Source organism: Athalia rosae, chromosome 4 (assembly GCF_917208135.1).
Source record: "Athalia rosae chromosome 4, iyAthRosa1.1, whole genome shotgun sequence".
Taxonomy (NCBI): Eukaryota; Metazoa; Arthropoda; class Insecta; order Hymenoptera; family Athaliidae; genus Athalia; species Athalia rosae.
The window spans coordinates 8,302,469-8,322,222 of record NC_064029.1 but is presented as its reverse complement, the minus strand read 5'-3'; the positions used below and the strand labels follow the sequence as shown (position 1 = coordinate 8,322,222).

At 45.6% G+C, this 19,754-nt stretch overlaps 2 protein-coding genes across 4 annotated transcripts in view; one reads left to right on the top strand and one right to left on the bottom strand.

The window, feature by feature from the left end:
* Window positions 1-19,754, bottom strand: part of LOC105684468 (rho GTPase-activating protein 20-like) — a 143,693-nt gene that overhangs the window by 120,144 nt on the left and 3,795 nt on the right. The window lies entirely within an intron of this gene.
* LOC125500627 (tubulin monoglutamylase TTLL4-like) lies at window positions 9,484-18,649 on the top strand. Its single transcript, XM_048654055.1, has one exon. The coding sequence runs from the start codon at window positions 16,379-16,381 to the stop codon at window positions 18,131-18,133; it is 1,755 nt and encodes a 584-aa protein (XP_048510012.1). The 5' UTR covers window positions 9,484-16,378; the 3' UTR covers window positions 18,134-18,649.

Genomic DNA, 19,754 nt, shown 5'->3' with positions numbered 1-19,754 from the left:
AACAACGATAAATATCCCGTACAGCACTCTGATTCGATCCTTCTCTTTTATTCGATTTTATTTTTTTTATTCGGCGTAACGAACGCAACGCGCGACTTATCCCGACAGACTTATATGGTGTGGAATGATTTTTTTTTCGTACGTTTCACTACCGGGGATATAATTCCTGGCCTTCGATTGCGCAGAGACAACGAAATACTTTTTACGGCGATACGTCAATGGGCTATTACAGCTATCTGGGAGATGAGGATTAGGCACCTGCTTCAAAGAAACATTACGCAAGATGGGCGCCGCACCCATGGGGATTAATTACCGCTCCGAAGCAACGAATCCTTCGCGCCCGGCGCGAAATAACGCCGCGAACTCCGGAGTTCGCGGCGATAAAATATGTGAAATGAGGAACACGTCCACGGTTTTGATACAGTGAAATAACAACGTACATGTCTACGTTGTAAATTCTTTCTTTTTTTTTTTTTTTTTCATTTCGTGCGACCGCGGCACGAAACCGTTTCATATAATTTACGTTGACCGGGCCACGTTAGTCGAGACTAAATAATACTCGTTTCGTCGATTTACTACAAAACGCACCTGAGGCCGCGTACGAGTGCGATTTGTAATCGCGCAAACTCTGGGGGAATATTTCAATGGTTATGCCCTGGATAGCAGTTACAACCGTCTCCGCTTCGTACGAACGACATGGAACTACCGTGACGTTGATGGTGGTTCACGGCTAGTAGCGTCATCAAGATTTATAACGTCTGTAAAACGTCCTGTGGTACTTTAATTCAGACGGCAGATGCGCCAAGCGGTTTTGTCTATTGCGTTTTATAAGCCACTAGCACGCGTCCACTCGGAAAGTGGAACAAACCGACGCGACGTTCGGACGTAAAATTTAAAACTGCATCGCTCCAAAGATGTAATTAATTCAACGATCATCGGAAGAAGAAAATATGCATGCGTAAGTGTAAAATTAATCCCGCCGTATATCGCGTAATTATCGACGCGTAAAAACGACGATAATTCAAACGATTAGGAATAATAATTGTTTCTCTTTTACGGTACGACGGTAAAAATCTTTCGCAACATTCCATTCTCGCTGCAGTGATAGCGACACTGTGTCGGTTCAAGAAACGATGCAGTTAAGATCGCGGCCCGCGCGTGGATCTTTTTTTTTCTTTTTTTCTCTTCGTTAATAACGACGCCGTGTTCTCATTCTTCTCGTTAAGCATACGCGGGCTGCGGCTTCTTGTAACACGTACAAACGAAGCGTTCAACGATGAGCGTCGCGTTTATCTCGCGCGAGAGGCTCGATAGAGGGAATCATCATTCGATCGTCGATCGGTTCGGTAAAGATTTTCGTTCCATCGCGGGAAAATATCGCGCGGCTTTTTTCCGACGACGCCAATCAAACGTTGAAACAATAAACGTACGCAGGTCCGAAGGCCTCGACCCGCGAATAGTTTCAAGGAGGACGTAAATTACATGAAATTACACCGCGGCGCGTTAACCACTTCATTAAGTTAAACGGTATACATATAACGGAGATTTTCCGAGGCTAGGAAAAGCGAAACGCTGACGATAATCGACGGCCGTGATTCAACGCGATGGTTCGATGGTTTATAATTACCTGTACCACGTGTGTGTGTATGTGTGTGTGTGACGGGAGTCGTAAATACCTCCGTAATTTGCAGGGGGTACTAAAACACAATAAACGTTGAATATGTAGGAGATCTAACGTAAGCAACGCGCTCGAAAACAAAGAGTTAGAAAGAAGAATCGACATCCCAATACGTCGTACGGTACGGGTATATAATTTGCTTCGGAGCCACGTTTGTCACGTAATTCAAACTCAAGGCCGTCCATAGGCACTCCGCGACGTAGGTACTTTACGGTAAGAGACGAACGGAGGTACAGCTCCGATGGAAGAAACTCACCACATATTATATCAACCCATAACCATGTACACGCCGAACGAACTGAATTGCGACTTGTATATAATTCACCCGGCAGCGATACGCGGATGTGAAATACGACGATTCGGATGAAGAAGAGCGTTAGTGCGGAATGGCGATCTACGTAGCTCGGTATTATTTTTCATCGCTACTATTTCGCCGTAGTCTCACGTCGCACGTCCGTTAAAATTATCGAATCCATCCAAAGAATCCGCGAAGAATTGATTGAGCTCGTACCATTCCGATGGAAATCGTGGACCTTGATCAGGTGGATCGGGATTGTTAGATCGGCGAGGAAATTTTCTTCTGTCCTTTATTTATTTATTTTTTCTTCTTCTTTGTAAACTTCATTTGCGATGCATGAATGAAAAATTGAGATGCTGAACGCGCGCGCTGTGTACCCGTATACCTGTACCTGTACATGTGATACACACACACGTGTTACATGTATATACGTTTCGCGTTCGTTTGCAATTCCTTTCCCTCCTCCTCCTCCTCCTCCTTCTTTGACTCGGACTTCTCGTCGTCGTCGTCGTCGTCGTGGATGGTTATCCGCGATGTTTAAAACATGGGGAACTCCTCGGTCGCATTGAAATATTATTATCTAGTAAAATCGTTCGATAGTGAATTTAGATCGTCGCGATTATGCGTGCGCGCGTGTTGCTCGATTTGTTTCACCTGGCGCGATATTATAACACCGCGTTACATCGTCGAATATAATCGACGAGATCGCCTTATCTCGAACTCTTCAACTTCGATTTTTATCACTTATTTATTTGGTTTTCTTGTATTTATCTCACGTGTCCCGGAGCTCAACGTACGGGGCAATAATATTCTCGACTCGTAAGCTATATCTGCTGCAAAAATGTTATTAAATATATGTATATGAGTCATCGTCTGAGGTAACGCGCGAGACGTTTATATGGCACATATATGCATTCGCACCGTATACTAACTATCCCTATACTATACCTGTATCTCATATGACGAATCAATTTCTAGAACTAAATTTTGTAATAAACTCTTCGCGTGTTACAAGTGAACCCGATACTAACCGCAACTATAATGTTACCCACGTACACGTATCCACACATGTTACCTACCTGTATTCGTGTGTGTGCGCGTCTCGTGTGATCCGCGTTTCTAATATTAATAAATAAAAATTGTCCGCTAATTTGCACAGATTTATAGTTCATGAATAGGCCAGAAAAACGATAGTCGTATTTTTCCCCCTTCTCCACGCGTTGTTGGACCATGGTTTAGTTTTTGATGGGTTTACACTCGGCATGTGTACACGTTACGTAACCGTACGGCTACGCGACGATATTACAAGTCCTCTCGACCTTATATTTCGTCCGATTCGATTCCCACCTCGCACGAGATCCCTCCGTGGGGGGTAAAAAAAGAGGCTCCGTCGCGGCGTGAAAGTAGAAAAGTTTGAAAAAAAAGAAAAAATAATAACTTTTGGTCTACGTCGAGCGTCGTAGCGACGTATATGAACGATACGGTTGTTGTTCGCCTTGGGCGCAAATAAAATAAACGTCGATCGCACTTTCTGGTATTGCGTAAGCCGATCCCGAATAAATATACGCAATAATACCTAGGCGTTAAGTGCAGAATTAGAAGAATGAAAGGCAGGAAGTACGGATGCCACGGGTCTTCCGGTGGTCCCCGAACGCCCTCAGCAGCTCGCGGCTCCGTAATGACAATGTTTGTCTCTCGTTCCGCAATGACGTGGTGGATTCTGACTCATTACGAACCGCACGGGGATCCAAAAGGATTTTGCGCTCTTCCGATTCGGGGTGGGCGTAAAAAATTCCTCGGCCGATTCGGAAGTCGGAAAATATCGAACTCGCCTTTTTTGCTTTTTTCATTTTTTTTTTTTTCAATCGACGATAATCGGAGGGGTACGATCGAGTGCATCGGGGGAAGACGAGAGTAATGCAAGTGTGCGAGCGCCGCGTACGTTCGTCACACGTATATTCGAGATGATTGGGACTAACGGGCTGAGTAATTAGCGTAATTAGTCGACCGACAATTATCCTGAGTTATACTGGTTTCATATTTTAAGTTATTTTAAACTGGTAATGCTGTTCATTTGGTACTGCGTTGAATCATACAGATGACGGAAGCTGCTCGTTAGCTCGATCGTCGCGTGTGCACTCGATGAGATTGTTATAAAAAGTCCATCGCGTCCACTCTCCTTCTGTCTAGTTAATGCTGCCGCATCATCGAACGAACGACTTGATTCCCTCGATGAAGTCATTAATCAATTATCATCGACATCCCTGGAAGTCCAGGATCCCTGCCTCTGTGTATTATACATATCTCATATTCTATCGTGAGTTTCGGATTCTCGTACCCACTTTTATTATAAAATTCAATCACATCGCACTGCAGTGCGACGCGCGATCGAACGTGATAATTGAATCTGTAAAATGAATTCCTCATATATACCGTCGAAATTTCAGTAAAAACAAAATTCATGCCTCGTCTTTTTTTTTTTTTACATCTTTTTCATCTTAATGTAAATTTGAAACCTTGCGAGTAGAAACGCGTAATAAATTTCACGCATATTTCGAATGGTACGAACGTCACGAGCCTATACGGTGCTCATTACCTCGCGCACGTGACATATCCCGGAATGACGTCGTTCCGCGGACGTCCACTTGACGCCGTGCGAGCGTGCAACGGGATGAATAGAAAAATGAAAAGTAACGCGCATCATGCAACGCATGCAACTCTCCGAAGATCCATGTCGAAAAAACCGGAAAAAACGAAGGATGGACGTTCGCCAAAACACGATTCTATCGAAATTACAGCGTCGAATGATTGGCGTGGTACGAGTAACAGTACGACGCCCACTCCCGGTATGGGTCACCGGGCTGGTCCTGATCACGAAGACCGGCGAGTCCATCCCTCAAGGCCATGCACGTACTGAGAGGTACACACCGTAGGTACATCGTGGGAGGTGACGATCCGCGGGGGATCGCGTCGGTTTCGTACAGTTTGTCGGTTGGAACGGTAGATAGAATTCTTAGGTCATCCTGGGTCGTCGTGAGAGAAACCGTTTCACCGGATCGCGGGAACCCGAACGTGTGTCCAGCGGATGAATGTCCAAGAGGAAGTATAACCGTCCGCAGCGGTCCAACGAGCGTAATAGTCGTAGCTGGCGTACCGGAGATTCGATGTACATATTTTATTCAAAGGCTATTAAAAAATCCGGATATCTACGCGAGAATTTCGGTCTTGACACATATTTCGAAAAGCACCGGTGCTTCTCATGCGCGGAAAAGATCGATAATTCTCTCTCTCCTTAACCCGTTTCGAAATTTCTGAACGCAAGTCGAGAACGAAAGTCGCGTCGAATCGCGAGGCGCGGTCGGTTCATTGCCAAAATAATAATTTCAACCCACGCGGTTATCGATATGAATCACGGCGAATAATAGATTGGAAAGGCTTGGGATATCGAGCGATTCGAAGTTTGCAACGAACTTTTTCTCTACAACGATATACACGTAACACAACACGGGTGTTCGTGCATCGCGTATGGTTTGCAAATTGCTGCACGGCCGATCACGTCTGTCCGTCGGGGTACCGCGGTGCGTGACGTTTGCAGCGAATTCCGTTACTCCGATTCTACGTAGGTATCGAGTATCTATAAGATATGACCGTACCGTATGTTATCCGTGTTCCGAACGATCGTATAATATCCTAAAAATGGAACGCCCGAAGATCCCCACGTGCAGGACGGTGTGCGCCGGCGATAAATTTACGACGAAAATTTACCGCCGAACCGAATTGCAACGCGCAAATGTGACGCGAAACGGTTCGCGCGGCAAGAAAAGATAAAAAAAAAAAAAAACGACCCGGGAGGCAGAAGGTCGTCCGGCGAAGGTGAAGACTCGCGCGATCGTCCGACAGCCGACAACAATACGACTCGTAATTTGTACGTACAACAAGCGGCTGCTCTACTTTATTATCATTTTACCTTCGCATTTCAATGCACCGTACATTTAGCCGGTTGAAATTTGCACCTACCGCGCGCCCCGCCTCGCCTCGCCGCGCGTACCGTCGACGTACGCGCGTACATTCGTTGCAACCACCGATAGCGACCATTACTCCGGGGATCTCCGGGCGATTCGACGCCGAGAACTCGATAATAAAGATTTAAAGAGTGCGCGAGGCGCGCATGTGATCCAGAAGAGAAATATAACCGCATCCGAGGATGCTTCGAGATCCTATCTCTGAAACCAGGTGAGCTGTCGAAACAGGATTTGCACCGATATACGTTTCGCAGGTGAATTGCACTGCGCGAGCGCCCGTGCACGTCCGTTCAGATGGACGCGATCGAGCAGATTAGGAGAAAATAGATGACCGTCGTTCTTCGTCTGCGATGAATTAATTCAAAAAAAAAAAAATAAAACGAAAAAAAAAAAATAGAATCTACCAGATTCCAAAATTTCACATTTTTAGAAACTCTACCTGCGCGACACGATACGAATCGCGCGTACCGACGATAATTTTGTGAAACGCGAGAGTCGCGCGCGAGCAATTTTTGGCCCGATTCCTGAAGGATTAAATTTTTTTAGCCGTCGCCGGCAACGAGATATACTTAAACGTTGAGTTCCCGTCGTCTATAAATATGCCGACAATAATGGGCCGCGCTTCTCTCCGGGCGTCGTTCCGTAAATAATTGAGATTTCCGCAACCAGATGCGAGCAATTTCACATTATGCGACGTAAGTTTAACGATATATTACCCAAATAAAAAGAGGATATTACCAGCGATTATTTTAGAGAAAATTTTCATACGCAACGGAGGAATCTTCTTTTTCTTTTTTTTTTTTTTACGCACTACCGTCTATAATCTCGTAGCGAACTCCGATTCGAAGGAACATCGAGGCGCAACGCCGCGCGTATACATACATGTATATATACAACTCTGCGTGGACAACGCCTTTGCGAATTTCTAAACGATTCACTTGAAAAAGCTGCCCACAGCGTATTGACCAACTCTGGCTGATCTAGTATTCCGCAAAGACTGCGGCGATCCATTCGGTATTCTCTTCGCTCGTCTGGCTTCGAAGCGGCTATATCTTTTGCTCCTCGATCGCTACACATACACGACGTAGTGAACCGCTCGTCAGTCGCGGACCCAATTCGAGCCGACGCGACGACGCGAAATATATTTCCTTCAAATTACCGGGTAGGTACTACGTGCAACCGTCCGATTTCAGTATATTTTCTAAAAAAAAGATCGAGAAAAAAAAAAATAAGGTCGTCGGGTGACGTAACAGCGACAATTTGGCCGCAATTAGGTCCCAGATTGAGTCGGTATATCTGTATGCGCTGATTCGCGAGGTTCGCGAGATTCGCAGCACCTTGTCGGTGATTAGCGACTCGTAAGTTCGACTTATGGCGACTATAGTTGCTCCAAAACTTGTGTGGGCGAATCCATTTAACGCCCGTAGCTCAACAACCAAGTGCGAAACTAATTGGCACAATTCATTTGCGAATAAACACGCGGCTACGGCGACGACTCGGAATATCGGAAACTCCGGTCGATTTTAGAAGGTTGAAAAAAAAAAAAAAATTTGTCCGTAACTTTGCGGCATGATAGATAAAAAAAATGGATGAGCCGTCGCGGCGCGTTCGACCCTCTTATCGATAAGACGACGAAGGTTCGGCGAAGGTTTACGAGTGCAGGGGGGGAACGGATGACAATGGCGATAGTGATAAGGTCGATGGTAGAAAAAAAAAAAGGTAAAAAATGGTGGAATTATAGAAATCCGAGCGTGTACCTACATCGGTGAAAAGAAACGGACATAAATTTTGTTAGGTCCGGTATTCGCCGTTCGGTCATTAGCGTAGCGCGTTGCCCGCGACGTCGTTGCGCTGAAATACGACTGTGTCACCGGGCCTGAAATAATTTGTTTATTTTTTTCTTCCTCCACACACCGTCCTCCGCTTTCCTAATCTCTACGTGACTTGGCGTGAGCTGCAGCACGCTGGAAAGAAGTCTCGACGGTCGGAGACTCTCGGCAGAAAAGCAGCAGCGACTACAACCGCGACGCAACAAAACACGGTGAAAAGAATCCGCGTCGCTTTATCATTCAGGTTCTTCGAGAACGAGTAGAATAAAATAAAACCTCCTCGGCACCGAGCGGAGTGAATTTCTCGTACACTCTTATACGCGGTAATAAAACTGTTGCAAATGAATCATGAAAAATTTCGCCATCTGGGTCCCCAAATATTGAGAGGAGAAAGAATCAGAGTCTCGATTAATTCCGTTCGTCGTCGCGATTGGACCCAAATTCTATTTTTTCACCCGGGGTTGAGTAGCGAGTCGAAAGTCGGAAAAGGTTCCAGAAAGTGTGACGAAATAGCGACGTATTATATGGTTCGAAATGACAAGGTGTCATTCGGGTTGCGCTCGCGCACTGCAGATTTATTTAAATTAGAATATAACATTCGGCTTTATACCGTTATGCGGAACGCGGGATTTTTTACGTGTTCATAAGTATATGCACGTACACATCTCGCGTTTTATACATATACACAGGTGAAAGTAGTGACACCCACTTGTCGCGAAAAAAAGAATGCCAATTTTTTGCCGCTCAAGTTTGTTTTTTTTTTTGGCACTACTGAATTGCAAATAATGGACGCGTTGGTACCGTATAAACGATCCTAATAAAGCATTGTATTCATGTATCGGTGCTATCAGATCCTCCCCGCACTTCGACGACTCGTAAAAATCGATCATCGACTCCACGAGTTACGGTGATTCGTTAATCCGAATCTAAACTCTGCTCTCTTTTGCGGCAACGAAACGAAATTGACGAAAAGAAAAAAAAACGTCATACACGATATCGCAGAGGTGCAGAGGAGATGAATAATCGAAGGCGTGATACCTGTTTCTCGAACCTCGGTGAAAATTCCTAATAACGAAGCGCTCCGTTGTTCTCGCGTGGATATCGCGCCACCGCAACAATAACTCATCCGTTTCGAAAAAGGACCCGCGAATCGATCGTCATCGGTCGTAGGAATAAGCGTGCCCACCGATCGCGATGTGTATATCCTTTGCGGATTAGAAGTGGCCTGTGCCACGGAGTGCCTGCCTTTCTCGTCACCCGGTCCACCTACTTACGACCCGAGTACGGATCACGGGCAACAAAAAAATTATGTCACCGCGTAGCGCACCTCCGCGAAGCAGATTTACATTTTGACTCGGTGACGTCATTGTAATGCTAGAATTTCTCCGTCGTGCTAAAAACTGAAGCCAATTACCCTGAAAATGTCATCCCGCTGCAATTGCCGTGTAATACAGCGAACTCGTCGGGGGGATTAGCCGCGACTCCTGAATAAAATAACAAACGCAGATACAAACAGTGACGAGGTAATTACTGAAAAACTAATTAAGCACACCTCGAACGCGGCGAGAGTTCGCTCCGCCGCCGCGCGACGCTTATTCTGGAACGATAATTACGATCCACCTACGAGTCGTCGTCGCTGTGCATTTTTACCAACTTTTCGTTCGAAACGCGAAGAACGAATAAGAATATCTCCTCCGCTTTATCATCCCATTATCCTGGTAGCTCGGTGAAAGGATAATATCGGCCGAGTCGTTGCGCGCCGCATTCGCCATACTCGAAATGTGCGGGACTGAGCGAGGCGACTCTTATTCCTCGGCGAAGACGAAGGTAATAAACAAGGTGAGTTAGACGGAGTAGCGAATCTATGAAGCGACGCGATCGTAACGTATCAATTAATTTATCGGCGCAACGGGCGCAACGTGCAGTGATATCACCTATTACGACGACAGTCGTTGGTCACACCTCCGGAGTTGTTATTACAACCCGAAGGTCGGGGTCTCCGATCGGGATCGGAAATTATTATCGTTTCATCGGACGCCGTAGATCGCGATACCGCGAGAGATAGAGAAAAATATAAACATGAGATAGCGCGGCGGCCGGTAGTCGCGGACCGACCGACCGATCGACTCTCGTATTTTAATTTCAGTTCAGAGCCGCTCGCTACTTCGACCGCTCGATTTGAATAATCGCCCCATCAATTTGAGAGATCTGCAACGTGGCGGTCATCGCGTCTCGATAATTCTTTCGTTTTGAAAAAATTCCGTCCCGCGTCGGAGGAGCGTTTTGACAGTCGCTTCGTAAACTGACGGAGATAATAATTCAAAAATGACTCCGATTTTCGGGCGGCAGCGAATCCGAACGTAACGTTTCTTAAAATAAACTTGAAATAAAAGCCAATGAAAGCTTCGATTATGCGGTGAGTGTTTGAGAATTTGTTTGGATTGTACGGCTGACGCGCCGCACACGCCATCGCTGCTGTATGCTTCGAATTATGAAATTCCAACCTCACCGTTATTGAACGGCTCCGATCTGCGCTGATTGAGGTTTCGTTTATTCTACGAATCACGAATCTAACTCGATCTTCGCCATCCAGAAAGTAAATGTTATTTATAGCCATCGGCACACCCGATATTCTAAATATACGATCTCGCGTTCCAAATTCGAATATAACAATAAGCGTCTTCGCAAAAGGATGCGATTATTAAGATGCTCATCGTCCGTGGAATTCTCACGGCTGTTGATTATTTCATAAATTGCGTAATGGATAATTGCGGTAGATAAACGCAGAGACATCGGTAGCGGTGCGAATTGGAGAAAGACATTCCCAGAATGCGGAGACATCAACGCCCGCATAAACGCGTGCGCTGTACCGACGCGCGACACTTTCCGCAAATCGTAGAAATAATAACGACTCTCGTCAAATTAATTATCGATAAAAATAACAATGAAACAGAACCTGACCACCTGTTGGAAATTGCGACTTTGCAACTGCAGCTGAGCTGCGGAACGTTCATATATTGTATCGCGTTGTTTTCTCAAGAAATGAAATCAACCGCACACACATATGTATATCCGTAGACTGTACACGAATCAAAGAAAATATAAAAACGTGGAGCTGCGTTAGAGTTTCGCACGTGTTGAGTAATTCGGCGACCGTTACTATTACTCGATATAGTCAGACTGGTTGATACTTGGAAAAAAAAAAAAAGAAAAAAAAAAAAGAAATGGAAAAATCAACTAGTGACTCGATTCTATTATAACTCGCGGATGACTGTATCTATATGCCGTAACGATAATCCGTACACAACACTTCGCACCTTTCCCGTCGCCTGCATTTGCCGCCGATATCAAAACTCACATTTGTTAGTACCGCCATGTGCTTATGAAATAAGATTTTTTTTCATCTCTCTCGCTAGTAGCTTTCGAGATTTCACGGCATCGGGCCTCGTGCGTGTGCATGGCCGTAATTTTCCGATTTCTGATCGAACGCATGTACGTCGTACGTACGGAGACGGGAAGTCCGCTCTGTGATCGATAACAAAAACTTCATTGAACGTGCGAAGCGTTTATCGAGGGCAGTGGACGTTTGCCCGATGACTGCGGATCCCGCGTTGCGTACACGTCTGCGGCTATTACTTATATGGTGTTTCCTATTTCATTCATTTCCTACAGGTATGGCTATTTCTCTCATGTACCGCGTGTCCCCCAACGTTTACACCGCGGTATACGTCTGGTCACCTGTCGTCAAGCGCCAGGCTTGCGCTTTACCGGTGAGTCGAACTGAAGTCAGCGAATTAACGTGGCGCTGCGGGGAAGGTGTTCCCTGACGGCAGGTAACCGGACACACCGCGGGGTAAATAATGCTGGGACACGCGGTATGTACCTTCGCGAGTAGCTACGACTCATTGCCAATCTCCGTTCGCTGTGCAGTCGTCGGTTGTACGCAATGCCATTTTCGATCACCTCGGCGCAGCAGTTTGTAATTTAAGACTTGAAGAAAAATAGAAAATAAAAGAAAAAAAAAAAAAAAACGCAACAAAAGATCACCGTGGGTCAGTTCGTGCGTTACGTGTACAAGTTTTCTAAGAAGCTATTAGATTCTTTGCATACGCGGTGCGACTGGTCGCATATCTTATTTCAGCGAGCTGTATTATGTCTCTTGGTCATACGGTTTGGCGCGTATCGTTCGAAAGAAAAATAACCACCTGCGGACAACCATAACAGTACGATTCACGACGATTCCAAAAATGGTTGGAAGGATGGTAGGTAAATTTTCGATTCACGATTCGCGCGTCGTCTCATGAACTATTCATTGAAATAAATCCTCGTCACGCCCGAATCGATTGAAACATAAGCAGGTGAGTGTTATCCGGTCTAGACAAACCGAATCGCCATGGTCACGGTGTACGTACAATCTCAAACAATCCGATAAGGCGCGAAATATTCCGAAGTTGCCTCGCCGCTCGATATGAAAAAAACAAAAAAAAAAAAAAAAAAAACGAACCGATACCTACGCCGACGATTTAAATACGACAAATAAACGAACATTGCCGAATTTTTGCAACGACAGTTATTGTCCTCGCCGATCACCTACTCGCCGCTTGAAATCCTTGACGCAGGACGTTTTTCTAAAATGAGATTCGTAAAACCGACCGAAATTTTCACGCGTAGAAATATTTCTTTTCTGTCAAGAGCCGCGGGGAACATGAAGAATTGCGCGTATTACACAGAGAATAAACGAATAGTGCGTACCGCGTGTGGAAAATATACGTCGCGACGCGTCCGTCCTTGGCTACGGATATAGAGGTGTTCGCGAATCCAGTCGACCAGTAGCACAGGTTGAACGCCTAGGAAGGTATGCGTAAAAAGTCCGCGAGTCTCCGACCGCCGTACAAAATCGCCCTATCTCTCTCTCTCTCTCTCTCTTTTTCATGCCAATCTCAACATGGAGAGAGATTATCATCGGCTTTGGAAATGCGTGTCAACCGCTTACGCATGAACCAAAACTGATTCACGATTCGCCGCCGTCCTGCCTATCGACCGTTCGACGCGAGAGCTTCTTCCACCTTTTATTCTACGCTCGACCGATACGTAGGCGTTTCTATCGAACGATGACGATCTAATAGGAAAGGTGACAACTGACAAGCAAATGTGGGATGGGATTAGTGCAGATATTACCGATGCGAATCTCGTTGATTGCGTTATTCAAATTGGCCGTGCGTTGTGTGCGACACGTACTACGGTGTAATAGCGAGATTCGTGCGAAACGTGTGATTCCGTATGAGAATAATATTTCCTTCATTCCTTTACGCCTTATCAGAATCGCATTATTTCCCCTTTATTTTATGCAACGCGAGGATAAATACGTCCGACGATTCAACGATACGTTACGGTAATTTGTCATGGAATCTTTGTGACTCGGCGATATCACGTGAGATTCCGCGAAAATGCACGTTCGCAATGTGTCCACGCGGGATCATATCTGGGCAAACTAGTCTCTCCTCGACGCTGGCGTAAGTATAGCGTACGTTACAGTTACGGGAGTGTGGGAACTTCGAGCGATATCTGAGATTCTTTGCCGTAGGTATTATCGAAGGACGAATTATGAATATTTACTAATAATAGTCACAGGCGTAGAAAATATAGACATCGCACGCTATTCACGTCAGCGAAGGTTTTTCTCCCGCTTCAGTCTTTATACCTTATGGATGTGTAATATGCAAAACGCGCGATCCTGGGGTGCTCGTGTTCCACTACTTATGTACATGTATGCATATATGTGTATACAGTTAAATAGGCAAGTTGACATGGTACAAATATGTGCGCGTATAATTGCGGAAGCGAAGAATTGATATATCGACAAGTTGTTATGAGGTGCGGATCGAAAAAAAAAAAACAAAAACAAAAACAAAAAATATCCATATGTGTCTCTTTTTCTCGGGGTCTCGCGACTGACTCGATCATTTCGCGACAGGTTCAGCTACGCAGTCGCAGCAGCTGCAGCTCAATCTGAGTTCGGAGTTGTTTTCTCCGTCGGTGAGACACTCGTACCATAAATCAAATTCAAGATCAACAATATATCCACTCGAAACATCGAGTGCGATAGAATAATTAACGTCCAAAGCTGATGATCTACATCGATTATTATCGACGGTGTCCGTCGTTCGTCGCCATCTCTGCGTGTACACATGCGTCGATTTGGATAGAAAAAAAAACAAAAAAGAAAAAAAATCTGACGCGCAGCTGTAAGTTAGCGCGTACGAACAATTTCATCGTTGTTTAAAAATCTCTCAACGCTTTAAGAAAAATAATCAAATGGTCCTCGGGTTGAAAAAACATACGAGCGGTGTTTCGTACAACATTTATAAACGGTCTTCGAACGCCGATGCGCGTGTGATGATGAATTAGATCCTTCGCAAAAGATGTGTATGCGATACACGTCGCATACACTGCGAACGGCAATTATCTTCGCGAGGATTACAATAACAATAACACTGAAAGAGTAAAAGTAAGTATGCATGGTAATCAGTGGTTACAGATCTGCAGCTCGTCGTTTGCGACCTTGAGCATCGGCGCAGATCGGAAAGCAGCGCGTCCGATGCACCAGTGTTTCAGTGCTCGATCGCGCGCCGGCTAACGGATCGCCGAGACTCAAAGGAATCGCTGAGATAATAGCCGATGTATCGACGATTAATTGCGAAGTGCTCGGAGGAGGGCTTTTTTTTTCAGTAGACAGCTTCGAGTGAAATCGCGAGCGCTCGGTTCCCAGTGGAGTGATAATGAAATTGCGCGTCGTACGGTTAACGTGGACCGTTTTCCAAATACTTTGCCCAGACCGAAACGACGTCCGTCTGTTTCCCGAAGCGTCCAAAAATACAATCGTATTCCCCGGCGCCTTTATATCACAAGTTCACAGCTTCCCCGTGCTCGCACGTGCAGCGTAGGCAGGTCCAGATGTGGAATTTATCATCGGCGTGGGGCGTTTCTGGTCTCATGGCCCCCCTGGCCGGTGCCGCAGAATTTGTTTACATTGTATCTGAAATACTGGCACCGCGGTGTCACCGAAACCACAACACCGAGATATTTTATTGACAAATTGCGACGAGGGTAGCGGTCCAGAATTAACTCCGTCTTTTTCACCTCTCCTCTTCATCTCTTCGATCAGAATCCGAGGAATGATCGTCGCGACTTCCGCGTATCATGTACTCGCGCACCTTCGACGGAATATTTTCTCTATTCCTTTTCCTACAACAGATGACGAGGTCAGGGTCAGACGCGTTCCCTCCTACGGGTCGGCGAAGTTTATGGTGCTGTAAATCAAGCGGAAGGCGCGTGCTTTGAGATTTTTCACGCAAACGCAGCGGAGACGTACTTCGAGCTATTGTATCTCCATTGATTGAGATAACCAGAGTTGAACCATCGACGCACGTACTTTCGGCGGCGAGTATTTCCTGTCGTGAAATGGGAGCGGTTGCGGGGCCTCCACCGGAGCCCGTGATTGGTCAATTTTTCCGGACCATTTAATCATCGCGGTGGATTCGTCACGGGCAGGCGAATTATCGCGGTGAAAGGTAATTTCCAGCTGGATTAATTGCAGGTCATTCCGACGTAGACGTTGGAGGAATAATTCTATGAAGACGTAATATTTTTATAAAAAAATCATCATCCACCCTCTTGCGCCGGGGACACCCCGCTGAACGCGATTGACATAGAAAAGCAAAATTTCGTCCAATTGAGGGATCGCGTCATCCGATCTCCACCGATTGCGAGTACAAAGCAGACGGTATTTCACGCGGCATATAGCGTGTAAGTAGAGTGAGACTATAATCCCTAAAATCGCCGGTCTAATTTCTCGACGTTCAGCAGATAACACGCTTCTGCGGTGAACATGGATACATGCGGATGATTCCGGTTGTTGTTCACGTAGTGAACTCGTTCCAATGACCGCGCAGCCGCCCAGGTCGCATCCTGGCAACGAGAGCTACACCTATTTTTCATCTCTCCAACCGCGACTTCGATATTAATTCGCTGGTCAATTTGATTTTTGAAAAATTATTGAAATCGATGCCCATAGCCCACGGAATCGTGATAAAGCACGGGTGGATTATTAATTTGAATCTCAGATGCCGACGGCGTACCGGGTTTTGCATAAATTCCTCAACAATAAACGCAAATCATTCAAGCGAAGAAAACATATTTTCGAATAATGCGTTGCGATATGTACCGATTGAAAATAAAGAAAAAAAAAAAAAAAAAAAGAAAACCATTCGGGAATGAATTCAGATTTTACTAATACACGCGATCATCCGCTGGAGTGACGTGAAACAACGCCGCGTTATTCGACACAGAGACAAACGGCAATCCCGTCCGGCTACTCTGAAATCAGCTTCGAATCAATTGCGACAAAATTATCGGTTCCGGTTTTTGACAGTTATCTACTGACTGCATTCGCGAGAAAAATTTCAAGTGCACGACCGAGACATGGAAAAAATATCGATGTAAAAGAGAAGAGGAAAAAAATCTCCTTCGAATAATAAGCGAAAATAACGATATGGTCACCTGCAGCGCAAACCCGGATATCTCGAGGGGCCAAAATAACGGAAAATTCAATGCTTCTACGGAGACTAGCAACGGCGTAATACATGGATGGATCGATAGTGAGGAGCACGAGACAAATGACGAGTGGTTTTTATACAGCGAAATAACAGAGAGCGCACTTCACGGGGATAAAAAAGCGAAGGAGAGCGACGAGACCGCTGGATCGGGCGATCTGGGCATCGATATCCCGATGCGAAAAAGTCTTTTTCCTTTCGTAGCCCCTTACGTAATCTTTCATTCGATCGATTGCAAATGCCCCCGACTGTCGGCCGGCATCAGGAAACATCTGAAGTGGAAACTGAGCGGAGTTATTCCAAAAATCGTGGCTTTAACGCTCGAAAAATCCGGATTTCATTTCGTCGGAGATTCCGACGGTTGGTCGGGAACTTGGAGTCACACGTTGGGCGACCCCGGCACCTTCAAACAGGTGAAAGGATTTCAGAAACTGAACTGCTTCCCCGGTTCGAAGAACCTCGGATGCAAAGATCAACTCTGGACCAACGTGAACAAGATGAGGCAAAGATTCGGTGAAGAGCATTTCGGTTTTGTTCCCGAGACGTTCGTGCTACCTCGAGAGATGCGACGGTTTCAGGAAAGGTGGCGAGAAACCGTCGGGGATAAATGGATCGTAAAACCGCCGGCATCGGGCCGCGGAAAGGGTATCAGAGTGATCGATCAGTGGTGGGAGGTGCCCAAGTGGCACTCGGTTGTCGTGCAACGTTACATCGCCAAGCCGAAGTTGATAAACGGATCGAAATTCGATCTGCGAGTTTACGTTCTCGTCACGAGCATAGATCCCCTGAGGATCTACGTGTACAACGAGGGTCTGGTCAGATTCGCGTCGGTCAAATACGTGGACGATTCTACGAATCTTCACGATCGTTTCATGCACCTTACCAACACCAGTGTCAACAAATACAGTCCGAATTACGTGGTGAACGACAGCGTCGACTCGTGCCACGGTAACAAATGGTCGTTCGGTACATTGTGGGCGTACTTCGCCAGGGAGAATATCGACGTCCGGATCATATGGAGCGAGATAAAGGACATAGTCGTCAAAACGATGATCAGCGGAGAGGCAGAGATGCGAAAGGCTGTGAAAGAGAACGTCACTTCGACGTACAATTGCTACGAATTGTACGGCTTCGACGTTATACTCGACGAAAATTTGCGCCCCTGGCTTTTGGAAGTCAATACTTTACCCTCGCTGAACGCCGACTCGGTTTTAGACACCGCCATTAAGGCTCCCCTGATTAGAAACGTCCTCAACATAGCGGGCTATCAGCTACCCGGTAATATCACGCTCTTCCAGGAACGACGACTCGCCAAGGAATATCGCTACGCCCAAATGCGACAAGATCAACGGATCTACTCTACGTCGCTGAGCTCCGAAGAAATTTTAAAACAACACGAATTCCTCAAGTACCCCGTACGAGCGAACTACATTCTCGCGATCCTGAAAAATCTGACCAGAGACGATATCCGGCAGCTCATTAGGTACGAGGATGAAATTACGCAACTGGAACGATTCGAAAGGATTTTCCCCACTCCCCATACCCACAAGTATCACAAATTCTTCAAAATTCCGAGGTATTACAACCTGCTCTTTGACGCCTGGGAATTTCAGGCCAGTAAGCAGAGACAAGCGGGAATCGAGAGGTTGAAAAATTTTTGCAGACAAAAAATTCACCTGGAATCCACACTCTGAATTCCCTTTTTTTTTCTTTTTTTTTTTTCCTCGTACCTCCACTATAGATTCTTTCGCGCTAAGTTATGCGTTCTACAAGTGTGGCTGTTTCGAATAAATTGTACCATTAAAATACATCTGATTATTTACAATTATACAAGAAAATCGCATCGCGTGTAAGCGTAACCGAGGAGCGAAGCCGCTGGAAATTTCTCGGGCTCGGGCAGAGTCGCGGAATATTTAAATCACGCGACAAAAAGTCCATATGCTTTCCTATGTATGCCAAACATCAACACAGTTCATCGGGAACAAGGTATCGGCCGTACGTAGTACGTACGTCCAGCTCTCTAATCTTCGACTGCATAATCTTCGAACATGCATTTGCAATCCGCAGTTCTGTTCGCAAACATTTCGACGAATAAAAAACCACAAATGTGAGAGAGACGGACGATAATACGCGCTGCGTTCCTCACTCGGTTTTCCGTCATACTACTTTCGATATTATTTCATTGGCGTTAAATCAAATACTGATCCGATGTCGATCGATGAAGTTACGAGTTAATCAAAATTTGGTGATCAGTTGACGAGATCAAAACTGCAATTTGGAATCTGATGCCCTGAAAAATTCATTAATTTTTGGTTCGAGTCACCTGACGGACCGCAGACCGCAGCGAACGAACGTTTAACGAGCATCAGCTGATCGGTAGGAATGAAAGTTTTCGACACTATTTCCAGAATGTTACGTGACAAGTGGCCAAAAATCCCAGGTAAGCGTCGCGGTGGTCTTACAATAACAGTTCACGTCGAGAATAGACCGACTGAGCAATAAAACTACCGGCTAGCAGCGATTGTCACCGCCAAAAATATGCTCGCAAGTGAAATGAGAAACGAAAAGAAAAAACGCCGGCGTTACAGCCGTTTACAACTTCCTCTACCTGAACGCGACCGTATTTTCCCTTACCGATGTCCCGGAAAAGGTAAAAATTTTTGTCGATGGATCATCGGGGAAAAGCGTCCTTAAAATCTCTACCTACGTCTCAGGTATACAATAATTGGGAAAAACCAATCGTACTTAATCTGGGTAAGAATATTAGACAAGTTTCTCGAAAAAATTTTTCATAAATTCTTCGTGTGGCGCGGGTTGAAAAATTCTTTTCGCATATTATACCAGACGTATACATATATAGGTACGATATTTGTTGTTTGAGGATAAAATTTTCGTAACGTTAATGCAGATGGCGTACGTAGATACAGGCGTGGATTCACCAAAGGCGCATATAATTGGGGACCTTTACGTCACTCGAACGTACAGTTGCATAACAATTCGTCCTACCTCGAACACCAGGCTGCTGCACCGAGCTAAAAATACGGAATCGTACGTAGATCCGGTGTAAAGCTCCGCAGGTTTAGCGAACGAATGGTACGGTTCTATTCAAAGAATCGCGGTAGCCATGGTCTGAATACTGCGCGGCTCTCTGCTGCAGTTACCGGGCAATCATTACAGCGTAATTCACTGACAAATATCATCCATTACAGTCCTCGTAAATCGTATCATGTACAATTTTCCACCGGATATCGCAGTTCGAAGTAGACTGTTATTAAACCGATCGATCCTACGCACGACGATGAGCCAGGGGAACGA